At 36.9% G+C, this 23,804-nt stretch overlaps 2 protein-coding genes across 2 annotated transcripts in view; both read left to right on the top strand.

Annotated features, from left to right (window-relative positions):
* The window catches only part of LOC139117472 (uncharacterized), a 316,985-nt gene that overhangs the window by 77,875 nt on the left and 215,306 nt on the right, over positions 1-23,804 (top strand). The gene's annotated exons all lie outside the window — the stretch shown is intronic.
* Positions 4,381-11,950, top strand: LOC139123552 (uncharacterized). Its single transcript, XM_070689727.1, has 8 exons — positions 4,381-4,837; positions 5,446-5,615; positions 6,470-6,642; positions 7,260-7,466; positions 8,864-8,956; positions 9,897-10,526; positions 11,127-11,322; positions 11,742-11,950. Exons 1-8 carry the CDS (start codon positions 4,818-4,820, stop codon positions 11,948-11,950), a joined length of 1,698 nt encoding a protein of 565 aa, XP_070545828.1. The 5' UTR covers positions 4,381-4,817.

Raw genomic sequence — 23,804 nt, 5'->3', positions numbered from 1 at the left:
CATAGAAAAGCACTCGGAATTCAATCCACTATGTCAACCTTCCAGTCGTTTCGACTGATTTAAACACATTCGTTCAGACACGAAATATCCTCTTAACCGAACCCTGGCGGTGACGACGCTGTGCTATGGGTTAGGGGAGAACCATTTGATTTCTGGGGGGGGGGGGGGTATGGAGGAAGAGGGTATGGGAGCAAATTTTTTTTTCCTGTTCGAGTGACAGCAATTTTTTTTTCTACTGTCAGACCTGCATCAAATTTGTTTTTTCAAATGGAGTAGCAGTGCAATTTTTTTTTCTTGGTCATCAAGTTTGTAATTCGTTGTATATAAGGGAACCGTCATTATTTACGGCCTGAAACTCCGAAATTTCGAGTGACCCCCCCCCCCCACTTCGCCAACCATGATGAATTTGAGTAACCTCCCTCTCTAACTCTGAAATTTTGACTGATCCCCCACTTAGAAAAGTTAAATACCAATGCATGTTATTGTAAAATTTACAAAATACAGCAACAGTAAAGACCTTTCAAATCCTGATGTACCCTGCTAGACTATCATCAGTTACCTCATGATGGTTCAAAAAAGGTGAACAGGGGAGGAACATGAGAGAGGCTTAGGGGGAAAGTGTCACAGGGGCTTTCCCCTATCTTGCATGGAAATTTTTAAGATATTGATGTGTGCAATGGTGCAGTCTGGTGCAATCTGAGAGGTGTTTTTTTATTTTTTTACTAAGTGAAACTGTTAGAATACCCCAAGGGGGAGAGCACGAGAGGGGGGTTCCCCCTCTCGTATTGGAAATTTTGAGAAATTGATGTGTTTAATGGTGCAATCTGAGAGGAGTTTCAGTTTATTTTGCACTCGGTAAAACTGTTTGAAAATGACATTGAACACTGATATTTTTTACATTTACATTGATAATACATTTTGTGAAAAAAGTTCTGTTTGCCAGAGACTGAAGACAAATGAATATACAGGAACGGAAAATCTCTGACCTTCTTGTGTCATTTCTCCAGCTGCCAGCTTCTAATGAAAAGCCTGAATATGGTATGTTTGCGATCCGGTGTTTGTGGTCAGAAAAACAAGGCTCACACATTGTATTTCATTATATTTGTTGTTCCTCAATTTTCATTGTCAAGGTACATCTTTCTAACAAATTTATATTGAGAAAATAATTATTGGTTTTAACACTAGTTTATTGACTCCTGTCTTGTGTTTTAAATTTTCACAATTTACAGAAGTCAAATAGTCCCCTTTAGATAGTGCCTATGCCATTGAGATATTGCAACAGAAATCCTGAAATATGATTTCTTGGGTCAGAAAAGGGAAGGAAAACATTGAGTGTACTGAGGTGTAAAGTAGACCTATGTAGTGCATGCTTATATCATAAGTGCAGGGAAAAGAAACATAAGAATTGCTTGTGGTAACACATTTGCGCCGCCTATGGCGGCGCGCCGGCAAAGAATACATGAGAATAGGTTTCCAAATTTTGCTTATTTCTGGTGCATTGTGACAATTTTTTTTTCTCTTCTGTCTGTTATGACAATTTTTTTTTCTCAGGCCATGACAGGATCAATTTTTTTTTTCTTCTCTCTCACCTGGTGACAAATTTTTTTTTCTAAAAATCCTCCATATCCCCCCCAGAAATCAAATGGTTCTCCCCTTACTGCGAATCCGTAGCCTTTGCCACTCGGTTGTAGCTTGGTCATTGGAGTGGCTACCCCACTCCCAAAAGAACATGTCAAGGAGTGGCAGGGCTGTTTTCGCAGCAGTGCTATGGCATGACCGTTGTTCGACCCACAATCATTGTCAAAGACCCTCGAGTTTTTCTGGAAGGTCTATACCACAGTTACTTGAAATAATAGTACTAGTTGGCTGCAAGTCCGTTCTGCGGTAGCTTCGCGGCCCGTGCATGGATGTGTGTAGATACACGTCTGTTGGTTAGCTGCAAAATTGTAGCGCTACGGTGAGGCGGTCGGTGATTTTTGGTTTTTGCGACCTCGCTCACCAGTAGCGCTACAAGGCCGATGGCCCTGGGGAGTATCATATAAGCGCGTCGTACTCGACCAGGCGTTTTGATGTGGGATGCAACATATTTACTGCATTTGGTCGTACCGATTTATCACTACTGAAGACTAAACAGTATACTGCACTAACTTTGTCATTTATGGGGTTTGAAATTTGTTCAAACACGACGATCGCGTTCCGAAACATTTCTGGGAGCCGTCATTACCAACTTCCGGTAATGGCGGCTCCCACAAACACCGACGCCCCACGCTCAATGTTTTCAGAATGCGATCGTCGTGTTTGAACAAATTCCAAACCCCATAAATGACAAAGTTAGTGCAGTATACTGTTTAGTCTTCAGTAGTGATAAATCGGTACGACCAAATGCAGTAAATATGTTGCATCCCACATCAAAACGCCTGGTCGAGTACGACGCGCTTATATGATACTCCCCAGGGCCATCGGCCTTGTAGCGCTACTGGTGAGCGAGGTCGCAAAAACCAAAAATCACCGACCGCCTCACCGTAGCGCTACAATTTTGCAGCTAGTCTGTTGGTCTGACGTGTACACGCCATTACTACATTAAAAATCAGTCAATACGTTTTCTTTTGCCAACACAGATGCAACTTATTCCCTTAGTTTCCTTGAAAATATGGTGTATGGCTGTCAAAAATCTATGTCGACAAAATTACAAAATTGCTATCTCCTCCGCAGAAAAGGGGTTATTTGTCTCATTATTCACAGTGAGAAATCAGAAAATTATGATTATGAGAACTATGTTGCGGGAATTTTGAAATTTGGACAGAGTTCTTCTGTGTACGGAAGAAATTTGCTTCAGTGAGTGATCTCGGTGTGTACAGATCATGGAGAATTGTGGGTAGCCTCACTTACTGTGCATCAGCCAAGTCAGTTAAAGCGGTATTGAGCCAAATCATGACGTATTTTCACCTGGTTGGCTTGGTCTATATAGCATCTTTAGTCCCAAAAAATCAAGTTTACAGTATTTATGTTTTCAACCACCTTCAAATGTACAGTATTTTTTTAAAATACACAATATATGGAATATGTTGTGTTTCATTAATTTCAACCATCTTGAGGTGATGGTGAAATATGGACTTGGCAGGAATAGGGTTAGACTGGCTTTTCACACCTTATTGTTTCAATGATACAGTTTATGATTTAGGCAAAGTTTTCTCTGACAGTGGAGCTGGACATTGCCGAAAAATGAAGCAACTTGTTAAGTATTTCACTCTTGCAGCAAAGTATTTCATCAATAATGCAAACTACTCACTTTGAGTAAAGTGATGAGGTCTGAATAGTGAGAATATTCATGATGGTTGGACCATGGTTTGTTAGCATTGATTGATAAATCAGTATATAAGTATTCTGCATTTGCCAAATACATCAACCATGATGATAATATTTGTTTTTTTCAGGTTTACTTTACTGACAAAAATGATCATCCATACAAGGTCCTACGTTCTTCCTTTGTCTGGAACAAGAATGACATGTGTCGCCAATTCAGAGATCTTAGAAGTCCACAGGAGTTCTGTGATCATTTTAATTCAGTATTGTCCGGTAAGCAGGGCCAGAAAATTACGCTGGTCCGAGGTCCTGGACCAGTGATTTTTTATCCTGGACCAGTATAAAATTACCCCTTAAAAGTCCGCGGACCAGTAGAAACGGGAGTCAATTTACGCAAGGGAGTTTCCAGTGTTTTTCCAAGATTGTGTTCTTGTGTCTTTTGACGCAAAATTGGAAACTACCGGTACGTCCCCAAAATACGGGAGTAACTGGGACGCACTAAAATCAGGCCTAGAATTTCACTGAAACCAAGAGTCCATTGTGAGACTACGTCTTCTAGCTACAAAAACAGTTACTCTGTAGCGATTCATGATATGAGCAAGGCGATGTGCGTCCCTGGCCACTAGCCACTGCACTGGGCCCTGGGCCATGAACTCATCTTACATGTAAAATGTAACGTGGCAAAAACCAGACCGTAGTCTCACCTAAAAATATCAGCAACCCCAAAATTGTGTGAAAATATTATATCTCTGTCTATCAAAGTAGTATTTTACAGTAAATTTCTCTGGAAGGAGTCTCATTATAAGTCTCCGATCGTCCGTAGCAAGCAAGCTTCAGAGTTTAGAAGGTCACCATGCTGACTTCCTTATATAGTCAAGACCCCCTAGCTCGATTGTAGCTGACCTTAACAAGAACCGCCTAGCTTGTCAAAACAGCTTTATGGCAATTTGCTATTGATATCAAAGGAAAAAGTTCTTCTCAGATATTTGGTGTTTTCAACCTTTTTTTTGCATTTTAAATGGAAAAGAATCAATCGCTGGGCAATTGTAAAATGAACTTTATAGCTAAGTAAAAAAAATGTTAAGTGTGTGTACCAGAACTTGAGAAGTCTACCAAGTAAATGTTTATGCAGAGTGTCTATATTACAAAGATTGACAGTTTTTGCTGTATGTAAATCCCAAGCAAATCTGATAGAAATGCATATATAACATGAGTACGAGAAATGAATCATTCTCGTATTGTTATGCAAATTTTTGAGGACCAGTGGATTTTATCGTGGGACCAGTGAAAAAAACCGGGTCACTGGTCCTGGGACCAGTGGGAAAAAAGGGAAATTTTCAGGCCCTGGTAAGGAAGACACATCTTCACCTGCATCAAGTGTGAGTAACCTGACCAACGATTCCAGTGAAGATGACTCAGAGCCAGAGGGTGAATCAGAAACAAGAGAAAATATTAGTCATAGTTCCAGTAATGGCATAGAGTCTACACCAGATGATGATGATGATGATGATGTGATGAGTCCCGCAGCTAGTATGTAAGTACATCGACATCTGAGAGACTAAAACACAATTGATGAAAACAAAACCCATGACAATTCATTGATGAATTCTTTGGACCATACATATCATGAGTTTAACCATTTGAACTTCTAAATTTGTGTAATTTGATTCATGGTCATTCTACCCTTGAACTAGTGACCTTCTGTTACACTCCCTTTGCAGTGGAATCAAATGAAACATGGTTCACATTTCACAGAACTATGAAATCACAAGTTTTCTCAGGTACCAAATTAGAGAAACCGCACATGTATGAATGCAAACATTCCAGTCCTTTGTAACCAAGTCTACAAAGAGATCTAACACAATGAGATTCACCAAGCTACTTTGGTACATATGAAGCAGCAAAGAGAATACAAGTTGCAACCAACAAAATACAGCAAAAGCTAGAGTACATATAATGCTCAAAGTCATATAAGACTGCAGTGCATGTAATACGGGTAGTCTGTCCAAAGATTTGTAATAACATAAAGCATTAATGTGAAGGGTAATGGTCCAAATCTCTGGAGACCTATTGCTGACATTGAAACCAATATGTTACTTTGAGTTGAATACAACATTTCTTTTTATTTGGTGAATTACACAGGTCAAATACTCCCTTATCAAGAAGCAAAGAAGAGAAAATTGACAGATGCTGCAAAACAATTAGTGCTACCGACACTTTCAAAGAAAAGAAGGCAGAAAAACTGAACAAAGAAATGAGTGAGGAGGAGCTATCGATGAAAGAAAGCATCAGGGACTGCCACATTGGAACTGGTAAGCTTGACAAAGATCTCTATGTTTCCCTTATCTGTCGGAAAGACAACACTCTTTGAGGAAATCTAGTCATTATCAATTAGTGCAAAGAGGAATAATTGAGGTATTTGAAATAAAGTGCAGATAAATACTAAACAACACTGACCTTTTGGTTAAGTACAAGAAAAGAGAAGCTCATGAAAGACTCGCTCATTCTTCAATGCGGTATGAAGAACAAAATGTCTAAATTATATATGTCGTGTGCAGCTGACAAACATCACTAGTGTCAGTATGAAGCTCCTGGTTAACCTTATAAAAAGCGTATGGTTTGAAAGTGTTTACTGTTGATTATTTTAATTCTAAGGATTGGTTTAATTGAGTAATTCTTGCTGATTTTTGACAAAGAAATAAACTTGAATTGGTTATTAATTTAAGCTTTAGTGCTCATCATAAGGGGATTTCAGTAGGTGACTAATCCTGAGCTTTTTGACAAGTCTATCATACATGTATATTATTGTCTGCACAAAAAGCATTTACACAACCCAAGGATATTCACATAAAGTTATGTGTACTTGCCAATCCTAAGTTGTTTCTCAAGTGGCATGATTGATGGTAGGAACAGTTGGTTTAATAAGAATTCTGTGGGTTAACAGTCCACCCATAGTTGACACACTTTCACCATCAAAACATGAACCAAATATTAGTGATATATCAAACTGTGATGTTCTATCAAAGACAAGTGCCATGTACTAGCAGATGATAACTGAAGTCTTTCTGTGCACATCTTTGGTACATAAAAAAATTATTAGAAAATCTTATTTGTATATTATCCTGCTGTCTTCCCAATGACAATGTTATGTTTGTCTTTTCTCAAGGACCGTTTTTAATTGATATCAGCGCACTGGAACTAGGGAAGCAAGCAAGGGCTCCTGATGACAAATGGGTTGACAAATTGGAAGCAGCTATGGAGGATTACCTTGATGAGGCATATCAACCATTAATTGTTGTGTTGAAAAATGAATCAAAGGAGAACTTTAGGGAGTCCAATGTGAGTATCTTGGAACTGAACTTTACCTATGTTTGCTTGGCATGCATTGTGTCCTAACACTTTCCAGGCTGAGAATGTATCTAAACAACATCTGGGTCAATATATGGAAGGGTAATGTAATGAAAATACATTTCAACTTCTCCCTGTGAAATGTACATGACTTGCATGTGAGACAGAAGCAGTGTCATGCAACTCAATGCCTGTGAAATGAATGCATGCAAAATGTGCTATACACATTTAGCTGTATTTACAATATTTTATCTTTTGACATACGGCCTCTACTAGCAAACACATTCACATTTATTCTGTGCCTTATCCTTCACCTAGTGTTTGAATATCAAAACATGCATCAATGATGTTAAAATTTATTAAATATACCACAGACTTTTGGTTGATTTCCCTGTACTGTTTGAATAGCAATAATCACAACATTTCTAGATAGGGGAGACTACTTCTTTAGTTAGCGTAACAATTTCATGGTGACTTCTGATATGAAAGAGAAAATGTGTGTAATGATGGCATTCACAAAGTAGAGCTTTTTGATGTATGTAAAGTGAACAGTTATTGCAATGTTTAACTTGTCCTGTTTCAAAAACCTGTTCTCATTATTATTCTAGGTTAACGGCTACACATATGAGGTTATTGGAGGGCAGCATTCTTTCCTTGCTGTTAAACGCCTGAGTGAAAAATATGGAAATCGGAAAGAACTGAAAAGTAGACTCGCTGTTGTCTATGCAGGACTGAGCGATGAACAGAGGAAGTGGTTGGCCCATAGACATAATGCAACTGTTGAATTCCATCATTCGATGACTTTCAAAGAGAAGGTAGGATGAGTTATCTTACACATCTGATGTACTGCACTGTTCCAAGTATAACCTCAGAGACACAAAACTGCTTTTTAAATATATTTTACTCACAGGGTTCTCCACAAGGGGATTTTTATGGGTGGGCCACCCCTCCGTTTTTGGAGCAATTTATTCTTATGTTAATAACTGCACATAAGAATACATTTTCACAACAAAAGAATATGCAAATTATGCACTGTTATGTAAATTGGCCATCCATCTGTTTTTCTAAGCTGTGGAGAACACTGACTCATGTAACCAGATCTCAGAAAACAACAACATAGATGGGAAATTCTTGTATAGTGATTGTTAAAATCTATAAAGATGAAAAAAAGTAATTGTTGGAAACAAAAAAATGTTTAGAGGATGAAATGCAACATTGTGAATAAGAATAGAAATGAAAAATGCATTGTGACCTAAGAGTACCGGTATGTCTGTTCCATTGCACAAAGGGACAACAGAGTTTCACAAAATGATAATAAGGGACCATAAATAGCGCAGATGTTCCATTATGTTACCTTCATGGGAACTTTAATTTCACATTTTTTCACACCAGTTTCTTTGGTCTGAAAAGAAATTTTACCAGTTGATTTATGTATGTGTGCAGCAAAAGTAGGGGCTTATGCCAAGATCTACTTCATTTTAAACCTTCCACACAAAATTAGTGCAGGGGCTTATACACGAGCAGGGATTATACTTGGACAAGACAGTATTCAACTGTAACCATGCTTTGAAAATTGTACAAATTTGTTCATCATAAGCCGTGTAAGTTATAAAAAATAGCCTTCGTTCCTCAATACATATACATTCCCATAAGGCTGAAGTGCCTTACTTTTGATTGTCAACAAATTGGATTTGAAATTACTTGCAAGAAGCAGAGTGTTGGGTGTAAAGAGTATGCAATATCTAAACAAGAAAAAAATTGTTGATACTGATAGAACAAAATATCTTTAGTTAGAACGTCAGACATTTTGGAGATTATTGTAAGTTGAAATGTGCATTGAAGCCTTAAAGGTACCATCTAATTATACAACAGCATTGATGACAGTACAATTTACATAATACATCTCCTGTTGAACTCATATAATTTTTAAGTAAAACTGGAGACATTAAAGGAGAGTTTTGAGTTTCCAACAGTTGTACAACATTTTAAGTTTATTATTGCAAGTAAAAACAAGGTCGTCAAACAAATACTAGTTGTCTTTTGGTAAGAAATTTGACAGTTTTATTTGTAGGACACTTTTGTCTGATAGACTGAACAAAACTTAATGAGTAATTCAGGTAATTGATTGTGCTCAATGATTTTTGTAAAATATGTATCTAGTATGTATTTTGTTGGATAAGATGTAATATGCCCTCTTGTTTATGGTCATTAGGTTCAAATGTGCCGGGATAGATACGAAGAAATGCCAGACGTAGAAGCAAAAGAAGAACAGTGGGAGAAATCGTGTGCAATGATACTTAAGGAGGTAAGTTTACTAATGACTGTATCAGTTGATACATAAACATTGATGTTATATATTAAAAATGTAAGACTAAAAACCTACACTGTGTAGGTTTTCAGTTTTACATGGACAAGCTGTGTATTACCAGAACATCACATGATAATCTCCAGCTTTTGTAATATCATATAGGACTCAGCCCTTGGTGTCGCGCCAGGGGTTAAAATTTTAATTTAATTTGTATTTATTGATTCATCATTAGTAATAGTAAAGGATAAAATAGAATTAATCATTACTTGCTTTAAATGCCAATCTACCTACCGATGACAACAGTTCAAACACATACACAATATCAGACTCCCTGCAGGTATAGATTTTGTGTTTAATGAGTAAAAATGTTGGACATAAATTGGCAATTTTACCATCATACCTACCTATTGTGTTTAACAAGGGATGTAGTACTGTGCCATCATTACCATTGAGTAACTGCACTGCCAAACTTCCACTTGCAAGCCAAAAACTGACATTGTGGCTGAAAACTGGCAATTTTTGCATCAAGTTATTTACACAGAGGATGCTCTCTAAAATTCAATCCCAACATTCTTTACTTATGTTCATAGGTACAGCAGTTTTCTCTCTTTTTCTGTTTTTCTTTAGGCATGATAGTAACAATATTTTATATCATTGACAAGATGGATTATGATACTAACTGGCTAATAATAGAGATATATTTTATTAATGGCATGTTATAAAGTTATACTTTGCACACTTCATATTTGTTTATTCACAAGTACTCAAAAAGCATGGCAGCACCCATGAATTTAATTGTGTACACTTCCGGTTAATCGCATATATTGTGAACCTGCATACATATTGTCAGTAAGCCGCTGGCGCAATTATCGATGATGTTAAGTGTCATGCTCATGAAATTGTGATATGTTAATTACTAATTATTTTCTTGACACAGAAAGCCGACTCCCTCTTCATGAAGATATGCTGTGCTGTTGCGAAAATGAGACATTTTTCATTGATGATGCAAGTGTTCGAAATGTATGAAGAAGGTCGAACAAGATCTCAGAATCTCAAGCCTGCTGAACTGAGAGGATTGAAGAGGCCAGAAATTCCGTTCAGAAAATTAGGTGACTTTCTTCGGCTTAACAATAACGATCAGAAATGGCTGTTAGAAGAAATAATTTCAACAGAAATTTCTGTTACAGAGCTAGTAAAGGAATCGGCAGTACTGAGGAAATTAGACCTGGTACAGAGATTTTTCGTCATGATTACTGGCTGTGTTGAAGGGGGCTGGGAAGAGGCAAGGCAAAGATTTCCAAACGAAACAACAAGAGAAAAACTAGAACAGTTTGTAAACCTATCGTACAGTCGTGGTGTACCTGCACAGTTTGAATCATTTTGCCAAAGAGCAGTAATTCTAGAAAAAAACAAGGAAGATGCGAGTAAAACTGCCGTATTTGCAACTGATGGCGCCTATGGATTCACAATCCACAATGCAGATGTGCTCGATCTGAATGCCTCTTCACTAAAACAGCAGTGTCCAGGATTCCGAGGAATTGACCTAACATTGGTTGATATGCCTTCAGTAAGTGTACTCTTATCATTGTTACTAACATGACCAACCAAAGCTGCTTCTTTTAATGTGTTTTGGTCATAGCCACGGAAATCAATAAGTATGGAGGTCCTTGCTTACCAATAGTATTTCCCCCCTGACATAGTTTTTCGCTTCCAAATTCCACAAATACACATGGTATAATCATCTGTTGTATAGGCTGGGAAACTCTTTGCCATGACTTTTACATCATATGGAGTCATTCAGAAGTGATTTTTTCTTCAGAAAATTCAAATTAATTTACTTTTACTTACTGGCTACACTGAAAAGTGTTAAGTTGAGATCTCAGTTTTTTACTGTCTCAGCCATGACTCTCAACGGCTATCTGAATTTTATGATAAGTTGTTTCATTCAATGTCATGGTTATAAAATTGTTATTGTTCATGGTTCATTGCTTGTTGGAATCCTTACGCCACCTAGCATGTCACTTTATATCTTATACTCATAAACATACACTGGGACTGTTTAGTCATGTGTTTCAATTATGTTCATGACTTAAATCATACTGTCTATGCTTAAATCTACCAGGATGTCAAATAGTGAATTAAAGCTGTCTCCAATTTTATTTTCAAGGAATGGTCAGCAAGTGATATCCAAAGACTGATGATTACCATCAAGGCAATAAATGTCGACTGCCAACAAAGTGCATTTAACATAGCTGTCATCTGCAGAGCTTCAGAGATGGGAGAGATTATGCAGGCATTTAAAAGAGACAAAAACTTTGTCTCTGTGCAACCTGTGTTCTGTCATGTACAAACTTGTAGCTCAAGTAAGTGCAATCACTGTTTTTACCCTATTGTTCTTTCTTCCCCCTCCCTCTCGTACACATAAAATAGACCACATGATGTAGTGTAAGGAAAAGCGATGTTGAGCCACAACAATACGTATTTCCACCAATTTGGCTTGGTCTGTTCCAACAGCTTTAGTCCATACAAATAATGTTTTCAGTATCTGTGATTTCAAGGTCTTCAAAAGTTCAATTTTGTTGTTAAAATGCACCAAATGTTACATATTGTGCTTCACTAGTTTTAACGATCTAGACCTGATGGGGAAATATGAACTTGGCAGGAAAAGGGTAATGTATTCTTGGCACTCTTTGTAATCGATATTTACAAACATAAAGTGTAAAAAAGCTGAAGTTAGATCTAGGATTGTAAAATAATAGATATTATTATTTCTACATTTCAGCCCGCAGATTTGGACTGATAGAGGCCGTACAGTGTATGGTGGAGGCTATGTACTGCTCACAAGACAAGAATCCAATTCAACATCCAACCAAAGAACGACACAATATGTGGTCCTGTGACACTCCACAAAGAATGTATGACCATGTGATTCAAACTTTCAGCCACAGAGGGGGATGGATACTTCACATATTCAGTGGATCTCATAAATAAATTACTTTTAGTTCCATTTTCGTGCTTTCAAAAAAGAAGCAGATGCCAATGCAATTGTAGGACAAGGCAGACTACAAGAATCACACACAATTTTATTTTCCTTACTGCATCTGCATGTGCTGAGAAAGGTCTCTTTTGCAATGCTTCAAGTGCTGCAATAATTCAACTAATCTTTCTTCCAAGAAAAAAATATAGTTTTGCGTACATTGATAATTTAGGAAATGTATGTTTTTAATTTGGTCAAAATTACTTGATGTAAGATTTATTCCTTCATATTACTGAAATACAATATAGTATTATTACCCAACAATCCAACATTACATCAAAGCACCAAAAGCTGCAACTTTTGACATTATTGCTAATGAGTGTGCACATAAATATTTCGACCTCTGTTCATGCCTTAACACTTATTATAATTGTGAACAAATTCAATTTTAAACAAGTGCAACTCTTGCCATGGGGGCTGATTAATGGAGTGCAGCACCCACGTAAAAATTATTTTGCTCACGTTTCGACATTCTGTCATGAGCAGAGGTTGATAATATCGGTATGTGTATGGATACCCAACAGTATGTCTATTTACATGCACTAATTGTACCTTGCATGCAACATTATGAAAATATTGTGAAAAGTTGCAGCTTATAGGACTTTTAATGAATTTGTTGATAAGACAATATGAATTCACTCATCTTTCCACAACACTTATCCTTTAATTTTCTTCAAATTTAATGGACTAATAAAAATTTGTTTCATTCACAGGTAATGGAATGATATCATCCTTGAAGAATGGCAGACACTGCATCGTCGCTGATCATTCATCGGACCAATTAGCTATCCTCTGTGACAATGTCTCACAGTTTGTTGGTTCTGAAGAGCTATGAGAATCTTTGTGAAGCAAGGCAATCTCTGGGTATAGTATTATTGATAAGGGACTTTTAAAGGCAGACAATCCATGTAGCTTTGTTTTTACTGCCCACTTGTGTACCATCTTAACCAATGAGTCAGGGAATGTTTGAATGGCTTTCATTGGCTGACACTGTACACTACTTCATTTGATTTATCCAAATTTTCAATTTAAGGCAAATTAATTTATGTTTAATTTTTAATTTGGCCTTTTAAAATGAGTAAATTATTAAAAGAGTCAATTCCTCGGCACCAAAAGATACATTCAGCACTAAAAGGACAAATACAACAAAAAAATGTACACAAAGATTGAAAAAATGAAAATTCCTCAAAACAGCATAACAGAGTTTGACTTTTACAAAGGAGCCACTAGTGTCATAGGGTGATGGTCATTTTACATATGCCCTGACTAAAGAATTCAAATCGATTACTGACAATTGTACCAATAAGCTTTCAACAAGTGAATTAGAATTGGACCAATGCCATAGATTAGTGTGTCAACCAGTGAAGGACAAATGAAATATGCCCTGACTTCTGAATTAGAATTGGGCCAATGTCAAAGCCAGCCAAAGAAAGGTCATTTTAAATTTGCCCTGACTTTAAAACAACAACCAGACTAATGTCCTAGTTTGGAGTGTCTACAAGTGGAGGTCATTTTCAAGATGCCCTGACTTCAGAATTGCAATTATACCAATGTCAAAGTTAATTGTGTCAATCGGTGAAGGTCATGTTTGATATGCCCTGACTTTAGAATTAGAATTTGGCCAAAGCTAGACTGTGAAGGACATTCTAAATTTGCCCTGACTTTAAAATTACAATGAACAATGTCCTTGTTTGGAGTGTCTACCAGTGGAGGTCATTTTCAAGATGCCTAGACTTCAAGTATAGACTTCTGACCAATGTTAGTTAAAAGTTTCTACCAGTGGAGGTCATGTTAAATGTGCCCTGACTTAAGCATTGCAATTGGGCAAATGTCAAAATTTGATGTGTCAACAGTAAAGGACATTTGAAATATGCCCCGACTTTAGATTTGCAATTGGACCAATGCCATAACCAGCCAGTGGAGGTCATTTATAAGATGCCCTGAATTCAGGTAGACTTTTAACCAATGTCACAGATCAGTTTGTCAACCAGTGAGGGTCATTTGAAATGTGCCCTGACTTAATTGGACCAATGTCAAAGCCAGCCAATGGAGGTTGTTTTAAAGATACCCTGACTTTAAAATTACAATTACTGTACACCAATATCCCAGCTAGGAGTGTCTACAAGTAAAGGTCATTTTAAATATGCCCTGACTTTACAATTGCAATTGGACCAATGTCAAAAGACCAATGTCAATTTAGCATGTCAACCAGTGAAGGACATTTTTTATTTTCCCCGACTTCATGATTACAATTGGACCAATTTCAAAGTTTAGTGTGTCTACCAGTAAATGTCATTTTAAATATGCCCTGACTTTAGAATTGCAATTGTACCAGTGTCAAAGTTACCTGTTTCAACCAGCTGAAGACATTTTTCAAAATGCACTGACTCCAGATACAGACGTTCTAAATTTGCCTTGATTTTAAAATAACAATTAAAACAATGTCCTAGTTTGGAGTGTCTACAAGTGGAGGTCATTTTCAAGATGCCCTGACTCCAGGTATAGGCGTCTGACCAATAGTGTAGTAACACATTGTTTGGCCTTAGCTTGCTTCTAACAGTAGTTTGAAGTTTTTACGGTGAGGGTCATTTTCAATATGCCCTGACTTCAGAATTGCAATTGTACCAATGTCAAAGTTAATTGTGTCAACCAGTGAAGGTCATTTTAAATTGACCCTGACTTCAGATACAGATGTCTGACCAATGTCCTAGTTTAGATTGTCTTCCAGTGACGGTCATTTTAAATATGCCCTGACTTTAGAATTGCAATTTTACTTGCGTCAAAGTTTATTGTGTCAACCAGTGAAGGTCATTTTAAATTGACCCTGACTTCAGATACAGATGTCTGACCAATGTCATAGTTTAGATTGTCTTCCAGTGATGGTCATTTTAAATATGCCCTGACTTTAGAATTGCAATTTTACTTGTGTCAAAGTTTATTGTGTCAACCAGTGAAGGTCATTTAAAATTGACCCTGACTTCAGATACAGATGTCTGACCAATGTCATAGTTTAGATTGTCTTCCAGTGATGGTCATTTTAAATATGCCCTGACTTTAGAATTGCAATTTTACTTGTGTCAAGGTTTATTCTTTCAACCAGTGATGGTCATTTTCAAGATGCCCTGACTTCAGATACAGATGTCTGACCAATGTCCTAGTGTAGATTGTCTTCCAGTGATGGTCATTTTAAATATGCCCTGACTTTAGAATTGCAATTGGACCAATGTCAAAGTTTATTGTGTCAACCAGTGAAGGTCATTTTAAATTGACCCTGACTTCAGATACAGATGTCTGACCAATATGTCCTACTTTAGATTGTCTTCCAGTGATGGTCATTTTAAATATGCCCTGACTTTAGAATTGCAATTGGACCAATGTCAAAGTTTATTGTGTCAACCAGTGAAGGTCATTTTAAATTGACCCTGACTTCAGATACAGATGTCTGACCAATGTCCTAGTTTAGATTGTCTTCCAGTGACGGTCATTTTAAATATGCCCTGACTTAGAATTACGATTTTACTTGTGTCAAAGTTTATTGTGTCAACCAGTGAAGGTCATTTTAAATTGACCCTGACTTCAGATACAGATGTCTGACCAATGTCCTAGTTTAGATTGTCTTCCAGTGACGGTCATTTTAAATATGCCCTGACTTTAGAATTACAATTTTACTTGTGTCAAAGTTTATTGTGTCAACCAGTGAAGGTCATTTTAAATTGACCCTGACTTCAGATACAAATGTCTGACCAATGTTGTAGTTTAGATTGTCTTCCAGTGATGGCCATTTCAAATATGCCCTGACTTTAGAATTGCAATTGGACCAATGTCAAAGTTTATTGTTTCAACCAGTGAAGGTCATTTTAAATTGACCCTGACTTCAGATACAGATGTCTGACCAATGTCCTAGTCTAGATTGTCTTCCAGTGATGGTCATTTTAAATATGCCCTGACTTTAGAATTGCAATTGGACCAATGTCAAAGTTTATTGTTTCAACCAGTGAAGGTCATTTTAAATTGACCCTGACTTCAGATACAGATGTCTGACCAATGTCCTAGTCTAGATTGTCTTCCAGTGATGGTCATTTTAAATATGCCCTGCCTTCAGAATAAGAATTTCAAAGCCAGCCAGTAAAGGACATTCTAAATTTGCCTTGATTTTAAAATAACAATTAAAACAATGTCCTAGTTTGGCGTGTCTACAAGTGGAGGTTATTTTCAAGATGCCCTGACTCCAGGTATAGGCGTCTGACCAATAGTGTAGTTTGAAGTTTTTACAAGTGAGGGTCATTTTCAATATGCCCTGACTTCAGAATTGCAATTGTACCAATGTCAAAGTTTAGTGTTTCACCAGTGAAGGTCATGTTTGATATGCCCTGACTGCAGATACAGATGTCTGACCAATGTCCTACATTGTAGTTAAAAGTTTCTACCAGTGAGGATCATTTGAAATATGCCCTGACTTTAGAATTGTACTTAGATTGTTTCAGTTAGCAAAAATTACTGATTGTTTACTTGATTGTGTGAAATAACTTTGAAGAATTGAGTTTTCACAGTAATTAATAGAGTTTGACTCATTTTGATGTACTTCTGTGAAAAATATGCTGTTGTAAGTTCCTTTTCCTGACAGAATTTAGTCATTCATGGTTATGCGTGGATATTCTTCTATTTTTACACCTGGTCAATATTCAGTTTTAATTTACACTGTAAAATTTACATTTTTTACTGTCAGTAATGTAATGTGTTGTACCATATTGGAAAAATGTCATGTGTGATGAAATTTTGTGTGTAGGAAAAATAAAGATTGTTAGCAATTCTGCAAGAATTACCTTGTCAATTATTCTTCAGTGACAGTGTGAATGTGAATCGTGGAATTTTTAGATTTTGTGGGGAGCGAAATTACAAACTGACATTATAGCAACATTTTGAAGCATGAAAGAAAGTCAAACAATTTAACATATTTTGATGAAAGATATCAGGTAATCCGTAGTCTACTGACAAAAGTTAAAATATGCAGTCATTGTTACATCTTCACTAGTAATGATAATGAAAATTTGCATTTTTAAAGGAAAAGTCAAATTTTTTAGACATTTAGCATGTCATTTTGATCCGATTAGAGCATTTTTTTGTATTTTGTTGCAAATCCAATTATCCCAAATTAGTTCCAATCGTGTTAGAGAGAAAACGTTTTTTTCTGAAACTAATTTCTCTGACTTTACACATTCGTACGAGTATAAAACGAATTTAACTGGTATCTTTCACATCTTTATCTCGAGTGACACAAAAATGTCTTCATGTCGGAAAACTTAAACTCAGGTACTTCTTTCTTTATTGACTGTCTCTGTGTGTAATCAAAGTACTACGCATGACAGTACACTAATCTTAACAAATGTGCAACTGATATTAGAAAACGATGAAAAGGTGGTGCTTACGTAGCAATGGGTGAGAGTTTACTGACTCATTTCAATGTAGAGGTCACGCTTCAGTACCAGTGACTCTTTGGGAGACAGTGGACACAAATGTATTCGTTTTATGTAGTCTGAATGTAGGCAGAGGCAAAGCAATCCATAGAATTGTTGCCAATCAAAACCGCGTATATGACACGGTTAAGGGTGTCATACAAATAGTCGAGGTGTTGTTGAGTTGAAAATTAAGCAGCAGCTGTTAAGCTGACGTCATGGGTAAACGGTTATCAGAACTAAAAATCTGTTTGGACCGAATGGTCTCGGAAGGAATCGTGACGTCACTTGATCAATGTTGGCAGGCTGCCATAAATAATCGGAAAATCAAAATACCAGAGTTGATTGTCACAAAGATATATTTCTATGTAGAGCGCGATTTCATTTCTTGCATTACTTGCAGAGAAAGTTGTCTATGGAGCAATTGTTCATATCATCTAACCTTGACCTGTACAGTCATAGCTTATAACAAATCAAAGAGAGGCCAATTATTGGAAGCAGTGAGTCGTTCAATAAGCCCAATTAAGCGTGCTGTCTGTCCGACACATTCCATCGACAGCAGCATTAAAGTACCTGGGACCAAATTGTACCCTGTAGACTGTAACATCCCCTCCCTTTCAGAAGAGTAATCTCAGCGATTGTTGCTGTTCCTGTTATGATTTGATATTTTTTCTCCTGATTTTCTGGATATTCTCCTCTTTAAGTCATCCCCGTTTTCATAATGGTCGTTTCTTTTATGCCGTACAAACTTGCGTAAGAGTATAGAAACTCTTCCTCCTATTTGATCTTACAGACACAAAAGAATCACATTCTTTGTCACTAGACCGTGAAACTGTACATCTGGACAGAGAGTGTTCCCCTTGAGATTGTAGTCCTTGCGAATTAACCCCGTTTTCTCAGTTAGAAGCCCGGGTAAGTTAAATTTCTGTTGGAGGTTTGACTTTCTCTTAAAGGCCAGGGCTGGGTATAAATAGCAACCTCCCCCTGTTGGAGTTAGTTTATGCAAAGCGTGGCTTGGGTGGCGTCACGCTCGATCGCTCCGTAAAAAACCATGCCAAAACGGTCACAGGCGAAGAAACTTAGGCGTCCATGCACCTGTACCTAACTATGAATGTCTAGTGATTGAATATATATATATATTTTTTTCATTTGAGCATAAATAACCGATTTTGGTCGATGAATGTATTTCTCTTTGTCTTCAACTTGCGTGGCAAGCGGCCACAACAAAGGTCTGCAAGCTGTCAATCAAAAAAGGACGCGATACAGGTGTGAATCGGTAAACGTTTGCGATGTCAACATGTTAGGTACGCACAGCCATGTAATTAGATGGGGCGACCGCAGTGCAGAGCCGCATGCACAGGCACTCTTTAGCTGGGTAGTCTGCTATAGATCGATTTTCAGCTCGATCTATCGATCCCGGAGTCGATATGCCCACCTATTAAAAACTCATTTAGATTGCAGTGCCGGCATGTCGACTACGGGATCGATAGATCGAGTCGAAAAGCGAGCAGACTACCCAGCTCGAGCCCCTGTGACTGCAAGTATGCCACCCAAGCCATAGCGCGTTCTCGCGTAGACGTCGTTCACGCCGCTATTTCCGATCGTTTCTTCCGCAGAACTAGTCATTTAAAGTTCAGATTCAAGTTCTTTTAGATGTTTCTGTCGTGAAAAGTATATTAGGCCTATTATCGTCTTGCCGTTTTAAAACATTTTTGATGACCTAAACGACATCGTGTGTTGTTCCATTGCCATGGACACAACTTCTGGCGCAATCAACGCGAACCTAAGTTGCGGTTTGTGCACGTGTCACCCAATCTGCGTTGTCGTAATTCACACAAACTAAATGTCAATCACTGACTTTTTTAGATACATTTGTGACGTTCTTCTAAGATTCACTTGCCGACCGTGCCACTTCGATCAATTCCGTATACCGGCTGGCGAATCACAAAAATCCAATATGGCCGCTCCACACATGCGCAGTCACGCATCTCCCCTTACAGAAATATCCTATAGGACACAAAGGGATTCCTAAAGGACCTTTAAGAATCCTTTAGGAAATTTACGATTCCTTTTTGACATGTTGGAATCCTTTTAGGTATCCTATAGGAACTTCAATTCCTTAAGAGATATCCTAAAGGAATTATATGTGACTACTGATGCCTATTGGTTTGTCCTATACAATCCTAAAAGACCATTTCAACGTTTAATTGGACTATCTCATGGAATCTTCAAACTACCTTGTGTTCTTAGCAGACTTCCCCATGAAACAATAAAATTGATGACAAAATTATTTTAATTGGTGTATTTTTGTTTGTAGTTAACATATCTTGAGCATCATTGTCAAAAAATCATCCTGATGCAATTCACAATATTTTGAATGTGGTTTGTTAACTCATTAGTTTGCACATCATATGTATTTCTTGATTTCTTTTTGCTCAGTGTGCATAAATTGGTTTTATGTGCATGTTTTGTTGAGATCTAAAAGCAGGGTGTAGTATCTGAGTTGGACATTGTTTTTGGTTGTTTTCATGTTCCGTTACACTCATTACAACTTAAACTAAATGACGACATACCAAAAGCCATTAAGTAAAATCATTTTTATTTTTTACAGTAGTTAACTATCATCCATGCAGGCTAATATGCATACTCTACTCATTTTCAAAATACCGGGTGGTCGTGCGTCAAAAGACCACCAATTATCTCATTCGGACCACCAGATTCTATTTTGTGTGGTCAATCTTGACCACAAAGTTTTCGGAGGTCACACTAACAAGTACATTGCAGAGTTGTAAACCTTACATGCCTATCTCAGTTTATTGTTAGGAGTATCCAGAAACAATATATTGTCCTCGGAGATAGATATTTTAGCAGTTATCTAGGTACACGTCTCGTCTGTTCAATCACTGTCCCTGCACTCTAGTTCAATGTCAGTCCTTCAACCCCACTCTACTCAAGTGAGGTGTTCCTTTGGATAGACAAATGTCTCTCTTTATTTTACTGTTTATTATTATGATTATTTCGATTAAAGTCTGCAAACAGTGCATAAAATCTTGAAAATTATGTCTAATTATTAATTAAAGTGACAAAGATCAAGATACACAACTCTTATAAAACTTCACAACACTCCAAAAATGCAATAATTGTCATGTTATCGGCAGTAATTGTCCTTTCGTGATAAAATCTGTAAAACAAGACATTACATAAAACCAGTCTGTCAGTCACTCATGCAGTGCACAAGTTGATCTAGCTGTTGTGAAAATACTGAAAATTTTCTAGTGCATTTACTCGGCATGATGTCATATGTAAACCAACTTAACATGTGTAGCAGAATGTTGGAATGGTTCCAGAACAAGATGCAGCCCACTGATTCACCTTTGGATCCTGACTTACACAAGAACAAGTCATTGTTGATGACATATAGTCCCACATGTTAATGGGTTCTTTGATTACAAGTCCTTGGAGAGGATAGAGTCATGTTCATTAATTAGAACTGTGATTAAAGATGTGTTCCATAGAAGTGAAAACGTAAAACCAATGTGGACTGCCATACTAAGTGCATAGGGTCATTAAATAAGTCAATTAGTAATTAATCAACAGGATGTTGCTAAACATTTTTGCATCCTATCATAACACTGACTGATTATCACGTGTACCACATTTCATAAACTATACCGCCAAGTGTCAATGAATTGTATTACATCACTGTGAGATCAACATCTTTACAATTTCATCAATTTGATAAAGTGTTTCTGGACATATCATTCTAATTAGGAAAATTCATTACATATGTAAATTAAATATTAATTAACATAACACTATATAATGTCTTTATTCAAGGTTGAAGCAATGTGAGCTCAACATCTGTATAACGTGTCATGAATGTTGACAGAACATTTCTCGCCATATCAACCTAATTACGAAAATTATTCCATATGCAATAGACATCAAATCAGGTCCAATAATCGTTATCATTCAAGGTAACTAATAAATATACCATGTCCAAGGAACATATTGAAAATGACAAAGGCAATGGGGTCATCTTGAACCACAAAATAGTGGTGGTACCAGGTGTCCGGAATGGGTATTAGCATACCCTGCCAGCTAGCCGCACCCGTCAAGATTGACCAAAAGCGACAAATCCATTGTTATTTGTTTAATTCACCAAATTACTTTTGTAAGTCAAAATTTGGTATGCTGTCACTCATCATTTGAGTAACAGACAGGTCATATTTTGATACAACATCTCCGTATCTACCATAGAACTTCTTAAATGATTTCACTAATCTACTTTCTGAGAATCCTTGCCTCATTAACTTTTGAGCTAAAAGGCTGTGTCTAACTCGTAAGTCTTCATATGAATTGCATGCTCTACTGTATCTAAGGAGTTGTGAAATATACACGCCATAAGCTGGAGATTATGGTATATTGCTCGACAAAGAGGAAAGTTTATGATTTCAAAATTGAAATCGTCTCTTTTGTCATATAGCTTAGTATATAGTGTATTTTGTCTAATTTCAAACAATACGTCTAGGTATGAAGATGAGTAGTTTTGGAAATACACATTTTTTGACCAAAATGGCAAAAATTGCCTTAAAAATACAAAATTGCAGATTTCATCATAATTTCAATAAATATCATTTAGTTCATCTGTAGGAGCCCATATACCAAATTTCAAAGCTATGAGACAAGTAGTTTTGCAAATACACATTTTTTGACCAAAAATGGCAAAACTTGCCCCAAAAATACAAAATTACAGATTTCATCAGAAATTCAATATATATTACTTAGTCAATCTATACAAACCTGTATTCCAAATGTCAAAACTATCAGACCAGTACTTTTTGAGAAACACATTTTTGACCAAAAATGGCAAAAATTGCCTTAAAAATGCAATTTTGCATATTTCTACACACTTTGAACCCTAGGTTCTTGGTCCCCTAGGGACTTATGTACCAAATATCAAAGCTATCTGACTGGTAGTTTTGAAAAAAAAGATTTTTAAAGATTTTTTTATCAAAAATGACAAAAATTGCCTTTAAAATACAAATATTCAAATTTCACCACGATTTGAACAAATCTGACTGAAGTCACCCTACGTAAACTGCACATGAAATTTTAAAGAAATTGGACAAGCGGTTTCAGAGAAGATTTTTTTACCAAAAAAAAACCAAAAAATGCCCCAAAAATACAAATACGCAAATTTCACCACGATTTGAACAAACTTAAGTGAGGTCACCCCAAGTGAACTGCATATAAAATTTCAAAGCAATCAGACTTGCAGTTTCAGAGGAGAATGCAATTGTTGACGCACGACGGACGACAAGGACGGACGACGAGGACAACGGAGGAAAATCAACCTATTTGATAGTCTCCACTTTTTCAATAAAATGACCGTCTTACAGCCATATCTGGTCGGATTGCAAACAATTTGATGTGCATATGCCTGAAATAAGGAGTAATCTGTGTACCAATTCTGAACGAAATCGCTCCAGGCGTCTCTCAGAAATCTGCATGAACGGACGCACACACACACGCACGCACGGACATGACAAAAACTACAATTACACTCTGATAATGACTGATTTTTTTGACCACCAAAATTTGATTTGGTGGTCAAACTTGACCACCAAAAAAATAAATAAATTTCGAACCCTGCTACTCATGTTCTGCTGAGTTAGCTAGTGGTACAGTAAATACATTTCCATCAGTATTCAAATAAAAGCATTTCTTCACAATAAATGATGGTTGACATGCCTGAGTTAAATGTGACATTCTGTGCTCTGAAATGAAATACGATGAAATGTTCAATTCACGAAGAGAAAACAAACTATTTGTTATCTTTTGAAGAGGCCTTATAAGAAGAATTGGCATCTCTAAACAATCACATGCCGCTGCACATACACACTGGCTTTTGATCACTGTAGCTGCTCTGATAGTATACATGTTGCCATCTGCACATTGAATACAATGATTGACTCTCTTACTACTTACAGTGTAATTTTCAGAAGTGTATAATACCCCAGCAATAACAAACCTGTTGTGAACTTTCATATTAGTATTTCTAACCCTATCTCCTATCAAGTGCTCTATTGCAAGTCATTCATGCATAGACATCTGCTTAGTTACACCGACATCTAATGTAGTAAAATGTGCAGTGTAGCGAACAGCTCTCGTATGCTCAGTAACTCCATTTGTTCTTTTCCCGAACAACCTTTTCCCTCGAGAATCATGCACAAACACCCTCATGCTCCTCCTTTGAATGTCCCTGATCTGAGCAAATGACTCACATATTTGAAGGGGTACATATTGTGTTCCTTTGAATAAAGACTTAAGATATAAGGTAAAACTTGAAAAT

This window comes from Ptychodera flava, chromosome 2 (genome assembly GCF_041260155.1).
Source record: "Ptychodera flava strain L36383 chromosome 2, AS_Pfla_20210202, whole genome shotgun sequence".
NCBI lineage: Eukaryota > Metazoa > Hemichordata > Enteropneusta > Ptychoderidae > Ptychodera > Ptychodera flava.
Note: the sequence above shows the minus strand (reverse complement) of the source record. Positions and strands in the feature narration are given on the sequence as shown.